The sequence below is a fragment of the Mustela lutreola genome, chromosome 12, assembly GCF_030435805.1.
Source record: "Mustela lutreola isolate mMusLut2 chromosome 12, mMusLut2.pri, whole genome shotgun sequence".
Classification (NCBI taxonomy): domain Eukaryota; kingdom Metazoa; phylum Chordata; class Mammalia; order Carnivora; family Mustelidae; genus Mustela; species Mustela lutreola.
Window position 1 is genome coordinate 90,502,980 of NC_081301.1, and position 17,656 is coordinate 90,520,635.

Sequence of the window (17,656 nt, forward strand, 5' to 3'; positions counted from 1 at the left end):
AAATGGTGTTGGAAAAACTGGACAGTTCCATGAAAAGAATGGAATCGGACCAGTTTCTTACACCATGCACAAAAATAAGCCCAAAATGAAAAACCTAAATGTGAAGCCTGAAACTATAAAATCCCTAGAAGAGAACACAGGTAGTAATTTCTTGGATGTCAGGCACAGAAACATTTTCCTAGATATGTCTCCTCAAGAGGGAGAAATAACAGAAAAAAAAAAAAAACAGCTCTTACAGAGTGAGGGAAACCACTGACAAAACAAAAAGACAACCTACTGAATGGGAGCAGATATTTACAAATGACATATCCAATGAGGGATTAATATTTAAAATATATAAAATATTTATTCAACTCAACATCATAAAAACACAAATTACCTAATTAAAAGTGGGAAGAGGACCTGAATAGACATTTGTCCAAAGAAGACATCCAGATGGCAACACACACATGAAAAGATGCTCAACTTCACTCATCATCAGGAAACTGCAAATCAAAATCACATGAGACACCACCTCATCCCTCTCAGAATGGCTGGAATAAAAAAGATGAGAAATAACAAGTGTTGGTGAAGATGTGGAGAAAAATGAACCCTCATGGGGTGCCTGGGTGGCTCAGTGGGTTAAAGCCTCTGCCTTCGGCTCCAGGCATGATCCCAGGGTTCTGGGATCGAGCCCCACATCAGGCTCTCTGCTCAGCAGGGAGCCTGCTTCCTCCTCTCTCTCTGCCTGCCTCTCTGCCTACTTGCAATCTCTGTCTGTCAAATAAATAAATAAAATCTTTAAAAAAAAAAAAATGAACCCTCATGCACTGTTGATGGGAATGGAAATCGATAAAGCCACTGTGGAAAATAGTATGAAAGGCCCTCAAAATATTAAAAATACAATTAACACATGATCCAGTAATTCTACTGTGTGTTTATTCAAAGGAAATGAAAATACTAATTTGAAAAGATATACACACCTAGATGTTTACTACAGTTTATTTACAAGAGCAAAGATATGGAAGCAACCCAAGTATCCATCCATACATGAATGGATAAAGAAGAAATGGTATACATATAAAATGGAATATTACCCAGCTATTAAATATAATGTTAAGTGAAATAAGTAAATCAAAGAAAAACAAATACCATATGATTTCACTCAAATGTGGAATTTGAAAAACAAAACCAAAATAAAAGAACAAACAAAAAAACCATACTCTTAAGAACAGAGAACACACTGACAGATACCAACGGGGAAGTGGGGGGCGGGAAGGGTGAAAGAGGTGAAGGGGACCAAGAGGCCATTCATCATGATGGGCACTGAGTAATGTATAGAATTGTTGATCATATTGTACGTACGAAAGTAATATAACAGTATATGGTACTTATACTTCAATTTTTAAAAAAGGAAATAATATTCTGCACTCACTAGAATTGCTAAAATAAAAAAGATTGACAAGAAAAAAAAAAAAAGGCACAGCGATCACATGTCCCTCAAGTTCCCACAGCTAAGAAGTGGTACCAAGAATCGAGTTCAGGCCACCTGATTCTCCATGCCCCTCCCAGGCACTATACATGTCTCTAAGTTCCCATACTTCCCACAGTTGCCACCAGAGCAGGAGAGAATGAGTGACAGCTAACAACAAAGGCAACACTGACATCAGAAGCCTACCATGAAGTTCTTCAAGGTGACATCCTTGCTTACCTGTCCAGGGCCATGCTGGTGGGCATACTCCTTCCAAACCCTCGAACCCCCATCTGACGGAAATATGGAATGCAAGAGAGGTTGGCAGCAATGATGGCCAGTGAGTCAGAAGGACTCACGAAGAAGCCATTTTGGCCCAGGATCATATAACGGTCCTGCCAGAAGGAACAGGTGACAAAGATCAGAGAGAGGCATCTGCTGCTAGCTTCCCATTCCCATAATCATCACAAGCTACTCAACCACCATCCTATATTTAAACAACCAAAAACAACTTGAATGAAGCCAAGGAGGGCATGAGAAACCTTCTTATAAATTCTTGAGTATTGTAGGGCCCAGGACCATGACACAGTTTGGAATGTGTCCCACCTGTTGGAATGCAGATGACTACCTCAAGCGTCAGTAGCCTTCATATACTCATCCCATACCCTCCCTCAAATGCAACGGAGAACAAGAATTATTGCTGAAATACCTAGTTTCTTAATGTGGTGGTTTTAACTAAGCCAACCATAAATAAAGATTTATTGCATGAATATTTTTAAAAGTAATAACTTTTTTATAACATAATGCTACCCTGGAACTATGAAAAGTAAAAGCTGTTTAACTGCAATACGGAAGAGCCATTAAAAAGAAGAACAGAAAAAAAAAAGAGAGAGAGAAAAAAAAAAAAAAGAAGAACAGATGCAGAGCCAGTTAGGGTTCGAATGCCCCATACATATCAGCCAGCCCCATGAATTCTCTGGCATCCAATATTATCTCGTAAAAGGGTCGGCAGGCAGAAAAGTTTCTTACTTACCCCATCAGCATCAAATGCAGCTCCAAATCCATATTCTCCTCCTTTCATAGCTTCCAGAAGGGTTGTAGCATACGTCAAGTTTGGGTCAGGAGGCTGCCCTCCAAAATCTTCCAAGGGGACACAGTTTATTGCAGAATTGGCTGGAGCTCCCAGCTCATCACACAGGACTTTTCTCACATAGGGTCCCATGACTAAAAAGAGATATGCGGCAACATGAGATCTTGGCAGAAACCTCCAAAAATGTTCGGTTCTGTTTAAAACAAGAAAGGTCACTTAATAGCACAGGAAACAAGTTCTACAGGCTTTGTCAAGATGCAACACGGAGTGATACTTACTTCATCTACTACTCACTGAGTGCCCACCATGTGCCAGTTGCAGTGTTGGGCATATAGATGTATTCAATAGTCAGTTGTATAAAATTTTTCTCCAAAACTTAGTTCTAGTATGTTACCAGAAAGAAACCAACTACTTAATAATGATCCAATGTGTGTTGCTTTTTATGTATTAAAAAATTTGGCTAAATATATGCAAAAGCACTAAAGGCTCTAGCAATGTTCCCTGAGTCTGCAATCATTTTAACTCTGCCAAGAATATAACTAGAAAATGTAAACAATGAAAGCATGTAAAACTAAGCATATTTTACACAATAAATGCTAAGGAATGGTGTTTTCCAGTTGAACATATATTTATGGAGCACCTAATATGGAATTCCTATCTTAAGAATAGAAACATCATATTCAAGCAATGCAAATCACAGTTTTCGAAATTACTGGGCTCCGAATCGAGTAGAGGAATGAGTTAAATCTACAGGTGAGTGATTACAGAAATAAGACTGGTGTTCTGCAATGGAAATTTATGAAATAATTAGATCTGATGGCTTTCAAGAAGAAACAACCACAGGTAAAAGTTTCAAGAAGGAGTTAGCTTTTCTGGAGAGACTTGAAGAAAGAAAGAATATAAAATTGAGGGAGGAGGAGTCAAGATGGCGGAGAAGTAGCAGGCTGAGACTACTTGAGCTAGCCGGAGATCAGCTAGATAGCTTATCTAAAGATTGCAAACACCTGAAAATCCATCGGCAGATCGAAGAGAAGAAGAACAGCAATTCTGGAAACAGAAAAACAACCACTTTCTAAAAGGTAGGACCGGCGGAGAAGTGAATCCAAAGCGACAGGAAGATAGACCCCGGGGGGAGGGGCCGGCTCCCGGCAAACAGCGGAGCAACTGCGCACAAAATCAGGACTTTTAAAAGTCTGTTCCGCTGAGGGACATAGCTCCAGAGGCTACCCGGGGCAAAGCCCACACGGGGTCAGCGTGGCCTCAGGTCCCGCAGGGTCACAGAAGGATCGGGGGTGTCTGAGTGTCGCAGAGCTTGCGGGTATTGGAACGGGAAAGCCGGCTACAGAGACAGAGCCGACAGTAAGCTCGCAGCTCGGGGTGACCTTGAACCGGTCGCAGGTCAGTGAGCTCGGAGCGCCGCCGGAGGTCAGGCAGATGGGAGTGACTGGGCGCTGTTCTCTGAGGGCGCACTGAGGAGTGGGGCCCTGGGCTCTCCGCTCCTCCGGGCTGGAGACCAGGAGGCCGCCATTTGTATTCCCGTCCTCCGGAACAAAAGCTCCTGAAAGCAAACCCGAGGGGATTACTCACCCCGCCCCGGGGTAAGGGCGGTGTAATTCCGCCTGGGGCAAAGACACTTGAGAATCACTACAACAGGCCCCTCCCCCAGAAGATCAACAAGAAATCCAGCGGAGACCAAGTTCACCTACCAAAGAGTGTGGTTTCAATACCAAGGAGAGCAGCAGAATTCTAGAGGAGGAGAAAGCAAAGCACGGAACTCATGGCTTTTTCCCTGTGATTTTTTTTAGTCTTGCAGTTAATTTAATTTTTTTTATTTTTCATTTTTTGTTTTTTTTTTTTCTCACCTTCGGGTAAAAATTTTTTTTTTTAACTGTTACCTTTTGCTTTTTTAACAATTTTTTACTAGTTTATCTAATATATATATTTTTTTCTTTTTTATATTTTTCTTAGGTGTTTTCTTTTTTTTTTCTTTTTTCTTTTTTTTTTCTTTCTTCCTTTTTGAACCTCTTTTTATCCCCTTTCTCCCCCCTCACGATTTTGGATCTCTTCTAATTTGGTTAAAGCATATTTTCCTGAGGTTGTGGCCACCCTTTTAGTATTTTACTTGCCCCTTCATATACTCTTATCTGGACAAAATGACAAGACGGAAAAATTCAACACAAAAAAAAAGAACAAGAGGCAGTACCGAAGGCTAGGGACCTAATCAATACAGACATCGGTAATATGTCAGATCGAGAGTTCAGAATGACAATTCTCAAGGTTCTAGCCGGGCTCGAAAAAGGCATGGAAGATATTACAGAAACCCTCTCGAGAGATATAAAAGCCCTTTCTGGAGAAATAAAAGAAATAAAATCTAACCAAGTTGAAATCAAAAAAGCTATTAATGAGGTGCAATCAAAAATGGAGGCTCTCACTGCTAGGATAAATGAGGCAGAAGAAAGAATTAGTGATATAGAAGACCAAATGACCGAGAATAAAGAAGCTGAGCAAAAGAGGGACAAACAGCTACTGGACCATGAGGGGAGAATTCGGGAGATAAGTGACACCATAAGACGAAACAACATTAGAATAATTGGGATTCCAGAAGAAGAAGAAAGAGAGAGGGGAGCAGAAGGTATACTAGAGAGAATTATTGGGGAGAATTTCCCCAATATGGCAAAGGGAACTAGCATCAAAATTCAAGAGGTTCAGAGAACGCCCCTCAAAATCAATAAGAATAGGCCCACACCCCGTCACCTAATAGTAAAATTTACAAGTCTCAGTGACAAAGAGAAAATCCTGAAAGCAGCCCGGGAAAAGAAGTCTGTAACATACAATGGTAAAAATATTAGATTGGCAGCTGACTTGTCCACAGAGACCTGGCAGGCCAGAAAGAGCTGGCATGATATTTTCAGAGCACTAAATGAGAAAAACATGCAGGCCACAATACTATATCCAGCGAGGCTATCATTGAAAATAGAAGGAGAGATTAAAAGCTTCCAGGACAAACAACAACTGAAAGAATTTGCAAACACCAAACCAGCTCTACAGGAAATCTTGAAAGGGGTCCTCTAAGCAAAGAGAGAGCCTACAAGTGGTAGATCAGAAAGGAACAGAGACCGTATACAGTCACAGTCACCTTACAGGCAATACAATGGCACTAAATTCATATCTCTCAATAGTTACCCTGAATGTTAATGGGCTAAATGCCCCTGTCAAAAGACACAGGGTATCAGAATGGATAAAAAAACAAAACCCATCTATATGTTGCCTCCAAGAAACTCATTTTAAGCCCGAAGACACCTCCAGATTTAAAGTGAGGGGGTGGAAAAGAATTTACCATGCTAATGGACATCAGAAGAAAGCAGGAGTGGCAATCCTTATATCAGATCAATTAGATTTTAAGCCAAAGACTATAATAAGAGATGAGGAAGGACACTATATCATACTCAAAGGGTCTGTCCAACAAGAAGATTTAACAATTTTAAATATCTATGCCCCCAACGTGGGAGCAGCCAACTATATAAACCAATTAATAACAAAATCAAAGAAACACATCAACAGTAATACAATAATAGTAGGGGACTTTAACACTCCCCTCACTGAAATGGACAGATCATCCAAGCAAAAGATCAGCAAGGAAATAAAGGCCTTAAATGACACACTGGACCAGATGGACATCACAGATATATTCAGAACATTTCATCCCAAAGCAACAGAATACACATTCTTCTCTAGTGCACATGGAACATTCTCCAGAATAGATCACATGCTCGGTCCTAAATCAGGACTCAACCGGTATCAAAAGATTGGGATCATTCCCTGCATATTTTCAGACCACAATGCTCTAAAGCTAGAACTCAACCACAAAAGGAAGTTTGAAAAGAACCAAAATACATGGAGACTAAACAGCATCCTTCTAAAGAATGAATGGGTCAACCGGGAAATTAAAGAAGAATTGAAAAAAATCATGGAAACAAATGATAATGAAAATACAACGGCTCAAAATCTGTGGGACACAACAAAGGCAGTCCGGAAAGGAAAATATATAGCGGTACAAGCCTTTCTCAAGAAACAAGGAAGGTCTCAGGTACACAATCTAACCCTACACCTAAAGGAGCTGGAGAAAGAACAAGAAAGAAACCCTAAGCCCAGCAGGAGAAGAGAAATCATAAAGATCAGAGCAGAAATCAATGAAATAGAAACCAAAAAAACAATAGAACAAATCAATGAAAGTAAGAGCTAGTTCTTTGAAAGAATTAATAAAATTGATAAACCCCTGGCCCGACTTATCAAAAAGAAAAGAGAAAGGACCCAAATAAATAAAATCATGCATGAAAGAGGAAAGATCACAACTAACACCAAAGAAATACAAACTATTAAAAGAACATACTATGAGCAACTCTACGCCAATAAATTTGACAATCTGGAAGAAATGGATGCATTCCTAGAAACATATAAAATACCACAACTGAACCAGGAAGAAATAGAAAGCCTGAACAGACCCATAACCAGTAAGGAGATTGAAACAGTCATTAAAAATCTCCAAACAAACAAAAGCCCAGGGCCAGATGGCTTCCCGGGGGAATTCAACCAAACATTTAAAGAACTAATTCCTATTCTTCTAAAACTGTTCCAAAAAATAGAAATGGAAGGAAAACTTCCAAACTCATTTTATGAGGCCAGCATCACCTTGATCCCAAAACCAGACAAGGATCCCACCAAAAAAGAGAGCTATAGACCGATATCCTTGATGAACACAGATGCGAAAATACTCAACAAAATACTAGCCAATAGGATTCAACAGTACATCAAAAGGATTATTCACCACGACCAAGTAGGATTTATTCCAGGACTGCAAGGTTGGTTCAACATCCGCAAATCAGTCAATGTGATACAACACATCAATAAAAGAAAGAACAAGAACCATATGATACTCTCAATAGATGCTGAAAAAGCATTTGACAAAGTACAGCATCCCTTCCTGATCAAAACTCTTCAAAGTGTAGGGATAGAGGGCACACACCTCAATATCATCAAAGCCATCTATGAAAAACCCACCGCAAATATCATTCTCAATGGAGAAAAACTGAAAGCTTTTCCGCTAAGGTCGGGAACACGGCAGGGATGTCCATTATCACCACTGCTATTCAACATAGTACTAGAGGTCCTAGCTTCAGAAATCAGACAACAAAAGGAAATTAAAGGCATCCAAATCGGCAAAGAAGAAGTTAAATTATCACTCTTCGCAGATGATATGATACTATATGTGGAAAACCCAAAAGACTCCATTCCAAAACTGCTAGAACTTATACAGGAATTCAGTAAAGTGTCAGGATATAAAATCAATGCACAGAAATCAGTTGCATTTCTCTACACCAACAGCAAGACAGAAGAAAGGGAAATTAAGGAGTCAATCCCATTTACAATTGCACCCAAAACCATAAGATACCTAGGAATAGACCTAACCAAAGAGACACAGAATCTGTACTCAGAAAACTATAAAGTACTCATGAAAGAAATTGAGGAAGACACAAAGAAATGGAAAAATGTTCCATGCTCCTGGATTGGAAGAATAAATATTGTGAAAATGTCTATGCTACCTAAAGCAATCTACACATTTAATGCAATTCCTATCAAAGTACCATCCATCTTTTTCAAAGAAATGGAACAAATAATTCTAAAATTTATATGGAAGCAGAAAAGACCTCGAATAGCCAAAGGGATATTGAAAAAGAAAGCCAACGTTGGTGGCATCACAATTCCGGACTTCAAGCTCTATTACAAAGCTGCCATCAACAAGACAGCATGGTACTGGCATAAAAACAGACCCATAGATCAATGGAACAGAATAGAGAGCCCAGAAATAGACCCTCAACTCTATGGTCAACTAATCTTCGACAAAGCAGGAAAGAATGTCCAATGGAAAAAAGACAGCCTCTTCCATAAGTGGTGCTGGGAAAATTGGACAGCCACATGCAGAAAAATGAAATTGGACCATTTCCTTACACCACACACGAAAATAGACTCAAAATGGATGAAGGACCTCAATGTGCGAAAGGAATCCATCAAAATCCTTGAGAAGAACACAGGCAGCAACCTCTTCGACCTCAGCTGCAGCAACATCTTCCTAGGAACAACGCCAAAGGCAAGGGAAGCAAGGGCAAAAATGAACTATTGGGATTTTATCAAGATCAAAAGCTTTTGCACAGCAAAGGAAACAGTTAACAAAATCAAAAGACAACTGACAGAATGGGAGAAGATATTTGCAAACGACATATCAGATAAAGGACTAGTGTCCAGAATCTATAAAGAACTTAGCAAACTCATCACCCAAAGAACAAATAATCCAATCAAGAAATGGGCAGAGGACATGAACAGACATTTCTGCAAAGAAGACATCCAGATGGCCAACAGACACATGAAAAAGTGCTCCATATCACTCGGCATCAGGGAAATACAAATCAAAACCACAATGCGATATCACCTCACACCAGTCAGAATGGCTAAAATCAACAAGTCAGGAAATGACAGATGCTGGCGAGGATGCGGAGAAAGGGGAACCCTCCTACACTGTTGGTGGGAATGCAAGCTGGTGCAACCTCTCTGGAAAACAGCATGGAGGTTCCTCAAAATGTTGAAAATAGAACTGCCCTATGACCCAGCAATTGCACTATTGGGTATTTACCCTAAAGATACAAACGTAGTGATCCAAAGGGGCACGTGTACTCGAATGTTTATAGCAGCAATGTCCACAATAGCCAAACTATGGAAAGAACCTAGATGTCCATCAACAGATGAATGGATCAAGAAGATATGGTATATATACACAATGGAATACTATGCAGCCATCAAAAGAAATGAAATCTTGCCATTTGCGACAACATGGATGGAACTAGAGCGTATCATGCTTAGCGAAATAAGTCAAGCGGAGAAAGACAACTATCATATGATCTCCCTGATATGAGGAAGTGGTGATGCAACATGGGGGCTTAAGTGGGTACGAGAAGAATAAATGAAAGAAGATGGGATTGGGAGGGAGACAAAACATAAGTGACTCTTAATCTCACAAAACAAACTGAGGGTTGCTGGGGGGAGGGGGTTTGGGAGAAGGGGGTGGGATTATGGACATTGGGGAGGGTATGTGCTTTGGTGAGTGCTGTGAAGTGTGTAAACCTGGTGATTCACAGACCTGTACCCCTGGGGATAAAAATATATGTTTATAAAAAATAAAAAATTATTAAAAAAAAAAAAGAATATAAAATTGATAGGACGCCTGGGTGTCTCAGTGAGTTAACCCTCTGCCTTCGACTCAGGTCATGATCCCAGGGTCCTGGGATCGAGTCCCCCCATCGGGCTCTCTGCTCAGCGGGGAGGCCTGCTTCCTCCCCCTCTCTCTCTGCGTGCTTCTCTGCCTACTTGCGATCTCTCTCTCTGTCAAATAAATAAATAAAATCCTTTTTAAAAAAGAATATAAAATTGATAGAGATGGGGGATAGGAATGCCATCCAAATGGAAAGGACATTATGAACAAGGGAATGGAGCCTGAGGTAGAATATATAGAGCACATTTGGGGAATGCATGAATCCTGTTAGCTGAAATATATATAAAACATTTTTTTTCTAATTAATTTCCACTAACCCAACCCTCAAATAGTGAACATCTTTTGACTTTGCCTGTCCAGCATTTATTTCCCCTTCCTCTAGTTGCAATATTTTGGGTTTCCTATGGAGAATAAATCCTTTCCCCATATTAGTTCTTATAAGTTAAGGTCTGCGCAGTCAATGTCCTCTATTGCTCAGCCAGATAAGTGATTCAGAGGTGGACATATAGAACAAGCTGGGCAATGAGGCTCAAAACCAGATATACTGCTCAAAACATTTAGAAAGAGAAACAGTCGGGGCGCCTGGGTGGCTCAGTGGGTTAAGCCGCTGCCTTTGGCTTGGGTCATGATCGCAGGGTCCTGGGATGGAGCCCCGTATTGGGCTCTCTGCTCAGCAGGGAGCCTCCTTCCTTCTCTCTCTCTCTGCCTGCCTCTCTGCCTGCTTGTGATCTCTCTCTGTCAAATAAATAAATAAAACCTTTAGAAAAAAAAAAAAAGAAAGAGAAACAGTCTTCCCTCAAGGCCAGTTAATGGGGAAGAACCTAAAAATCCCTTTCTGGGGAATATGATCATCCCAATAAGAAAGAACAAAACAAGCCAACAGATGACGTCAAAATAAAGCCCATGGAGGATGAGCTCCACACATGTGTTCAGATCTCCCAACAAAATTATTGCTGCCTCATTCTTAAATGTGCCAGGCAGCCAAAGATCACTAAACTTTTGAAAAGGGCAATTAACATGAGATCAAAACAAAAAGAGTAAAGAGCAACTTAGAAGAGACAGAAACTATACAGGGAGAAGAAAACTCTTAAATATAGATCAGGAACCTTTTTTAAGTCAACTTTTTAATTATATAATACAATTATCATAATTATTGGATATTAAATATTTATAAATATAAAGGTCTATAAAAAATCTTTCTTTTTAAAGATTTTATGTATTTATTTGAGAGTAGGTGAGAGAGAGGGAGAGAAAGCCAGGGGAAGGGCAGAAGGAGAAGCAATTTCCCTTATGAACCCTGGGACTATGACCTGAGCCCAAGTCAAATGCTTAACCGATTGAGACACCCATAAAAAACAATCTTACTATTAATTATATCCTTGAAATAAAATACAAATGATAGGAGAGAGGCAAGATGGCAGAGTAGTAGCAGACTGAAATGACATCAGATCCCAAGAGTTCAGCTAGATAGGAATCAAACCATTCCAAACACCTACAAACTCAATAAGAGCTCAAAGAGAAGAAAAGCAGCAATTCTAAGAACAGAAAATCGACCACTTTCTGAAAGGTAGGACATGCGGAGAAGTAAATCCGAAGCGATGAGGAGAGAGACTGCAGGGGAAAGGAGCAGCTCCCGTCAAGTGGTAGAGCAGCAGAGCATAAAATCAGAACAATTAGAAGTCTGCTCCACTGAAGGACATGGCTCTAGAGGCTAAGCGGGGGTGGAGCCCTCAAGGGGACAGTGTGGTCTCAGGTCCAGTGGGGTCACAGAAAGATTGGGGGTGTCTGAGTGTGGCAGAGCTTGCAGGTATTAAGCAGGGAAGTTGACTACATAGACGGAGCTGAGGAGAGGGCTTTCAGCTTGGGGTTACCTTAAACCATGATCTGAGGCACAGTTGGGCAACTGCTCTTCAAGCAGGGACCCCACAAGTGGCATATCCAGGGAGACTCACCTGTCTGCTCCGGGAGGAGCAGTGCAAGAGCAATCTGCTGGGTTTGAAGACTCCAAATGGGACCAAGCGCAAGCGATAGAAACACTCGGTCACAGGTCGGGTCAGCTTAGAGCGCAGCCTGAGACCAGGGAGATGGGAGTGATGGACTGCTTTTCTCTGAGGGTGCACTGAGGAGTGCAGTCCCGAGCTCTCGGCTCCTCTGAGCTGGAGATTGGGAGGCCGCCATTTTCATTCCTGTCCTCCAAAGCTCTACAGAAAGCATTCAGGGAACAAAAGCTCCTGAGCATGAACCTGAGCAGATGACTTAGCCAAGCCCGTGGCAAGGGCAGTGCAATTCCACCTCAGACAAAGACATTTGAGAATCACTGCAACAGGCCCCTACTCCAGAAGATCAGCAAGAACATTCTGCCAAGACCAAGTTTACTGATCAATGAGAACTGTGGAACTCCAGAGCTAGGGGAAAGTGACACAAAATTCATGGCTTTTTACCCATGATCCTTTACTCTTGCAAAGTTAAATTTTTTTTAATTTTATTTTTTTCTTATTCTATTTTCTTAATGTTTCTTTCCTTGTTCCTCTTTTAACCTTTTCTAACTAGTTTATCTTAACAATACCTTTCCTAAAAAGTTTTTTTAAACCTTCATTTTTATAGTCATATTTTATCACTTCGCTATATTTAACCTTATTTGTGTGTGTGTCTGTATATATATATATATATATACATATATGTGTATATATATATATATATTTCTAAAAATTTTGGGATACAATTTCTTCTAATAGCTAAAAATATACTCTAGTCTAGCACATGGCTTTGTTTTAGTCTCCAGCCTGAGCACATTCCCTGCTCTTTTTTTTTTCTTTTTCCAACCAACTTATCAATTCCTATTTTAATTTTTTTTTAATTTTCATCTTAACAATCATCATGTTTACCCTTCTTTTACTATATATACAAGTTTTTCTTCCATTAGAATTTTGGGAGATAGTTTCTTGTAAGACCAAAATACACCGAAAATCAAGTCAGTGGCTCTGTTCTATTCACCAGTCTAATATATATGTATAATTTTTTATTTTATATATTTTTTCTTTCTTTTTCCCCCCTTTCTTCTCCTGATTTGGATCTCTTCTGATTTGGTTAGCATACATTTTTCTGGGGTCCTTGCCACACTTTTAGTATTTTCTCTCATTCATATATTCTTATCTGGATAAAATGACAAGGTGGAAAAACTCACCACAAAAAAAAAAAAGAACAAGAGGCAGTACCGAAGGCCAGAGACCTAATCAACACAGACATTGGTAATATGTCAGAACTAGAGTTCAGAATGACGATTCTCAAGGTGCTAGCTGAAGCAGAAGAGAGAATTAGTGATATAGAAGACCAAATGATGGAGAATAAAGAAGCTAAGCAAAAGAAAGACACACAACTGCTGGACCACAAGGGAAGAATTTGAGAGATAAAAGATAGCATAAGACGAAACACTATTAGAATAGTTGGGATTCCAGAAGAGAAAAAAGAGACAGAAGGTCAGAAGGTATATTGGAGTTAATTATAGTAGAGAATTTCCTTAATATGGCAAAGGAAACAAGCATCAAACTCCAGGAGGCACAGAGAAACCCCCTCAAAATCAATAAAAATAGGTCCACACCGTGTCATCTAATAGTAAAACTTACAAGTCTTAGTGACAAAGACAAAATTCTGAAAGCAGCTCAGGACAAGAAGTCTGTAACATACAGTGGTAGAAATATTAGATTGGCAGCAGACTTATCCACAGAGACCTGGCAGGCCAGAAAGAACAGGCATGATGTATTCAGAGCACTAAACTAGAAAAATATATAGCCAAGAATACTATATCCAGCTAGGCTATCACTGAAAATAAAAGGAGAGATAAAAATCATTCAGGACAGGGGTGCCTGGATGGCTCAGTGGGTTAAGTCCTCTGCCTTCGGCTAAGGTCATGATCTCAGGGTCTTGGGATCAGGCACCACATCGGGCTCTCTGCTCAGCAGGGAGGCTTCTTCCCCTCTCTCTTGGCCTGCCTCTCTGCCTACTTATGATCTCTCTCACTCTGTGCCAAATAAATAAATAAATAAATAAAATCTTAAAAAAAAAATTAAAAAGCTTCCAGGACAAACAAAAACTAAAAGAATTTGCAAACACCAAATCAGCCCTAGAGGAAATATTGAAAGGGGTCCTCTAAGCAAAGAGAGAGCCTAAAAGTAGTAGACTGGAAAGTAACAGAAACAATATAGAGTAACAGGCAACACAATGGCACTACTTTAATAGTTACCCTGAATGTAAATTGGCTAAATGACCCCAATCAAAACACACACGGTATCAGAATGGATAAAAAACCAAAACCCATCAACATGCTATCTACAAGAAACTCAATTTAGACCCAAACTCATTTAGACCCAAAGGCACCTCCAGATTTAAAGTGAGGGGGTGGAAAACAATTTGCCATCCTAATGGACATCAAAAGAAAGGTGGGGTGGCAATCCTTATATCAGATCAATTAGATTTTAAGCCAAAAACTATAATAAGAGATGAGGAAGGACACTATATCATACTTAAAGGGCTGTCCAACAAGGAGATCTAACAATTTTAAATATCTATGCCCCTAACATGGGAGCAGCCAACTATATAAACCAGTTAATAACAAAATCCAAGAAACACATCAACAATAATACATTAATATTAGGGGTCTTAAAAAAAACCCTCACTGAAATGGACAGATCATCCAAGCAAAAGATCAACAAGGAAACAAAGGCCTTAAATGACACACTGGAACAGATGGACATCACAGATATATTCAGAACATTTCATCCCAAAGCAACAAAATACACATTCTTCTCTGGTGTACATGGAACATTCTCCAGAATAGATCACATCCTGCAGGGGTCACAAATCAGGTCTCAACCGGTACCAAAAGATTGGGATCATTCCCTGCAAATTTTCAGACCACAAGGCTCTCAAGCTAGAACTCAATCACAAGAGGAAATTTGGAAAGAACCCAAATACATGGAGACTAAACAGCATCCTTCTAAAGAATGAATGGGTCAACCAGGAAATTAAAGAAGAATTGAAAAAATTCATGGAAACAAATGATAATGAAAACACAACGTTTCAAAATCTGTGGGACACAGCAAAGGCAGAACTGAGAGGAAAATATATAGCGATACAAGCCTTTCTCAAGAAACAAGAAAGGTCTCAAATACACAACCTAACCCTACAACTAAAGGAGCTGGAGAAAGAACAACAAAGAAAGCCTAAACCCAGCAAGAGAAAAGAAATAATCAAGATCAGAGCAGAAATCAATGAAATGGAAGCCAAAGAAACAAAAGAATAAATCAACACAACTAGGAGCTGGTTCTTTGAAAGAATTAATAAGACTGATAAACCCCTGGCCAGACTTATCAAAAAGAAAAGAGAAAGGACCCAAATAAATAAAATCATGAATGAAAGAGAGAGATCACAACCAACACCAAAGAAATACAATTATAAGAACATATTACGAGCAACAATACACCAGCAAATTTGACAATCTGGTAGAAATGGATGCATTCCTAGAGACATATAAACTATCAAAACTGAACCAGGAAGACATAGAAAACCTGAACAGACCCATAACCAGTAAGGAAGTAAGGACATTGAAGCAGTCATCAAAAATCTCCCAACAAATGAGAGCCCAGAGCCAGACAGCTTCCCAGGGGAATTCTACCAAACATTTAAGGAAGAATTAATACCTCTTCTCCTGAAACTGTTCCAAAAAATAGAAATGGAAGGAAAACTTCCAAACTCATTTTATGAGTTTGATCCCAAAACCAGACAAAGACCTCATCAAAAAGGAGAATTACAGGCCAGTATCCTTGATGAACACACATGCAAAAATTCTCACCAAAATACTACCCAGTAGGATTCAACAGTACATTAAAAGGATTATTCACCACGAACAAGTGGGATTTATTCCTGGGCTGCAAGGTTGGTTCAACATCCACAAAGCAACCAATGTGATACAATACATTAATAAAAGAAAGAACAAGAACCATATGATACTCTCAATAGATGCTAAAAAAGCATTTGACAATGTACAGCATCCTTTCTTCATCAAAACTCTTCAAAGTGTAGGGATAGAGGGTACCTACCTTAATATCATCAAAGCCATCTATGAAAAACCCACAGCAAATATCATTCTCAATGGGGAAAAAAACTTTTCCCCTAAGCTCAGGAACACTGCAGAGATGTCCACTGTCACCACTGCTATTCAACATAGTAGTAGTAGAAGTCCTAGCCTCAGCAATCAGACAACAAAAAGAAATAAAAGGCCTCTGAATCAGCAAAGAAGAAGTCAAACTCTCAGATGATATGATACTTTATATGGAAAACCCAAAAGAATCCACTCCAAAACTTTTAGAACTCATACAGGAATTCAGTAAAGTGTCAGGATATAAAATCAATGCACAGAAATCAGTTGTATTTCTATACACCAACAGAAAGACAAAAGAAGGAGAAATTAAGGAGTCGATGCCATTTACAAATGCACCCAAAACCATAAGATACCTAGGAATAAACCTACCCAAAGAGGCAAAGAATCTGTACTCAGAAAAATATAAAGTACTCTTGAAGGAAATTGAGGAAGACAAAATGAAATGGAAAAGCGTTCCATGCTACGGATTGGAAGGACAAATATTGTGAAAATGTCTGTGCTACCTAAAGCAATCTACATGCAATCCCTATCAAAATATCATCCATTTTTTTCAAAGAAATGGAACAAAGAATCCTAAAATCTATATGGAACCAGAAAAGAGCCCAAATAGCCAGAAGAATGTTGAAAAAGAAAGCCAAAGTTGGTGGCATCACAATTCCAGACTTCAAGCTCTATTATTAAGCTGTCATCTTCAAGACAGTATGGTACTGGCACAAAAACAAACACATAGATCAATGGAACAGAATAGAGAGCCCATAAATAGACCCTCAACTCTATGGTTAATTAATTTTCAACAAATCAGGAAAGAATGCCCAATGGAAAAAAGACAGTCTCTTCAACAAATGGTGTTGGGAAAACTGGACAGCCACATGCAGAAGAATGAAACTGGACCATTTCCTTACACCACACACAAAAATAGACTCCATATGGATGAACGACCTCCATGTGAGACAGGAATCCATCAAAATCCTTGAGGAGAACAAGGCAGCAATCTCTTCAACCTCAGCCACAGCAACTTCTTCCTAGAACCATCGCCAAAGGTAAGGGAAGCAAGGACAAAAATGAACTATTGGGACTTCAAGATCAAAACCTTTTGCACAGCAAAAGAAACAGTCAACAAAACCAAAAGACAATGAACAGAAGAATGGGAGAAGATATTTGCAAATGACATATCAGATAAAGGGCTAGTATCCAAAATCTAGAAAGAACTTATCAAACTCAACACCCAAAGCACAAATAATCTAATCAAAAAATGGTCAAAGGACATGAACAGACATTTCTGCAAAGAAGACATACAAATGGCCAACAGACATGTGAAAAAGTGTTCAAGATCACTTGGCAACAGGGAAATACAAATTGAAACCACAATAAGATACCACCTCACATCAGTCATAATGGCTAAAATTAACAAGTCAGGAAATGACAGATGTTGGAGAGGATATGGAGAAGGGGAACCCTCCTACACTGTTGGTTGGAATGCAAGCTGGTGCAGTCACTCTGGAAAACACCATGGAGGTTCCTCAGAAAGCTGAAAATAGAGGTGCCCAATGACCCAACAATTGCACTACTGGGTATTTACCCCGAACATACATATGTAATGATCCGAAGGGGCACGTGCACCCAAATGTTTATAGCAGC

The 17,656-nt window shown here is 39.6% G+C and overlaps 1 protein-coding gene across 1 annotated transcript in view; it reads right to left on the reverse strand.

Annotated features, from left to right (window-relative positions):
* Positions 1-17,656, reverse strand: part of PGM5 (phosphoglucomutase 5) — a 202,862-nt gene that overhangs the window by 150,383 nt on the left and 34,823 nt on the right. Inside the window, exons 5-6 of the mRNA XM_059141446.1 lie at positions 2,484-2,674; positions 1,691-1,845 (exon numbers count right to left, since the gene is read on the reverse strand). Coding sequence (XP_058997429.1) covers positions 1,691-1,845; positions 2,484-2,674 — 346 coding nt within the window. The remainder of the gene's footprint in view (positions 1-1,690; positions 1,846-2,483; positions 2,675-17,656) is intronic.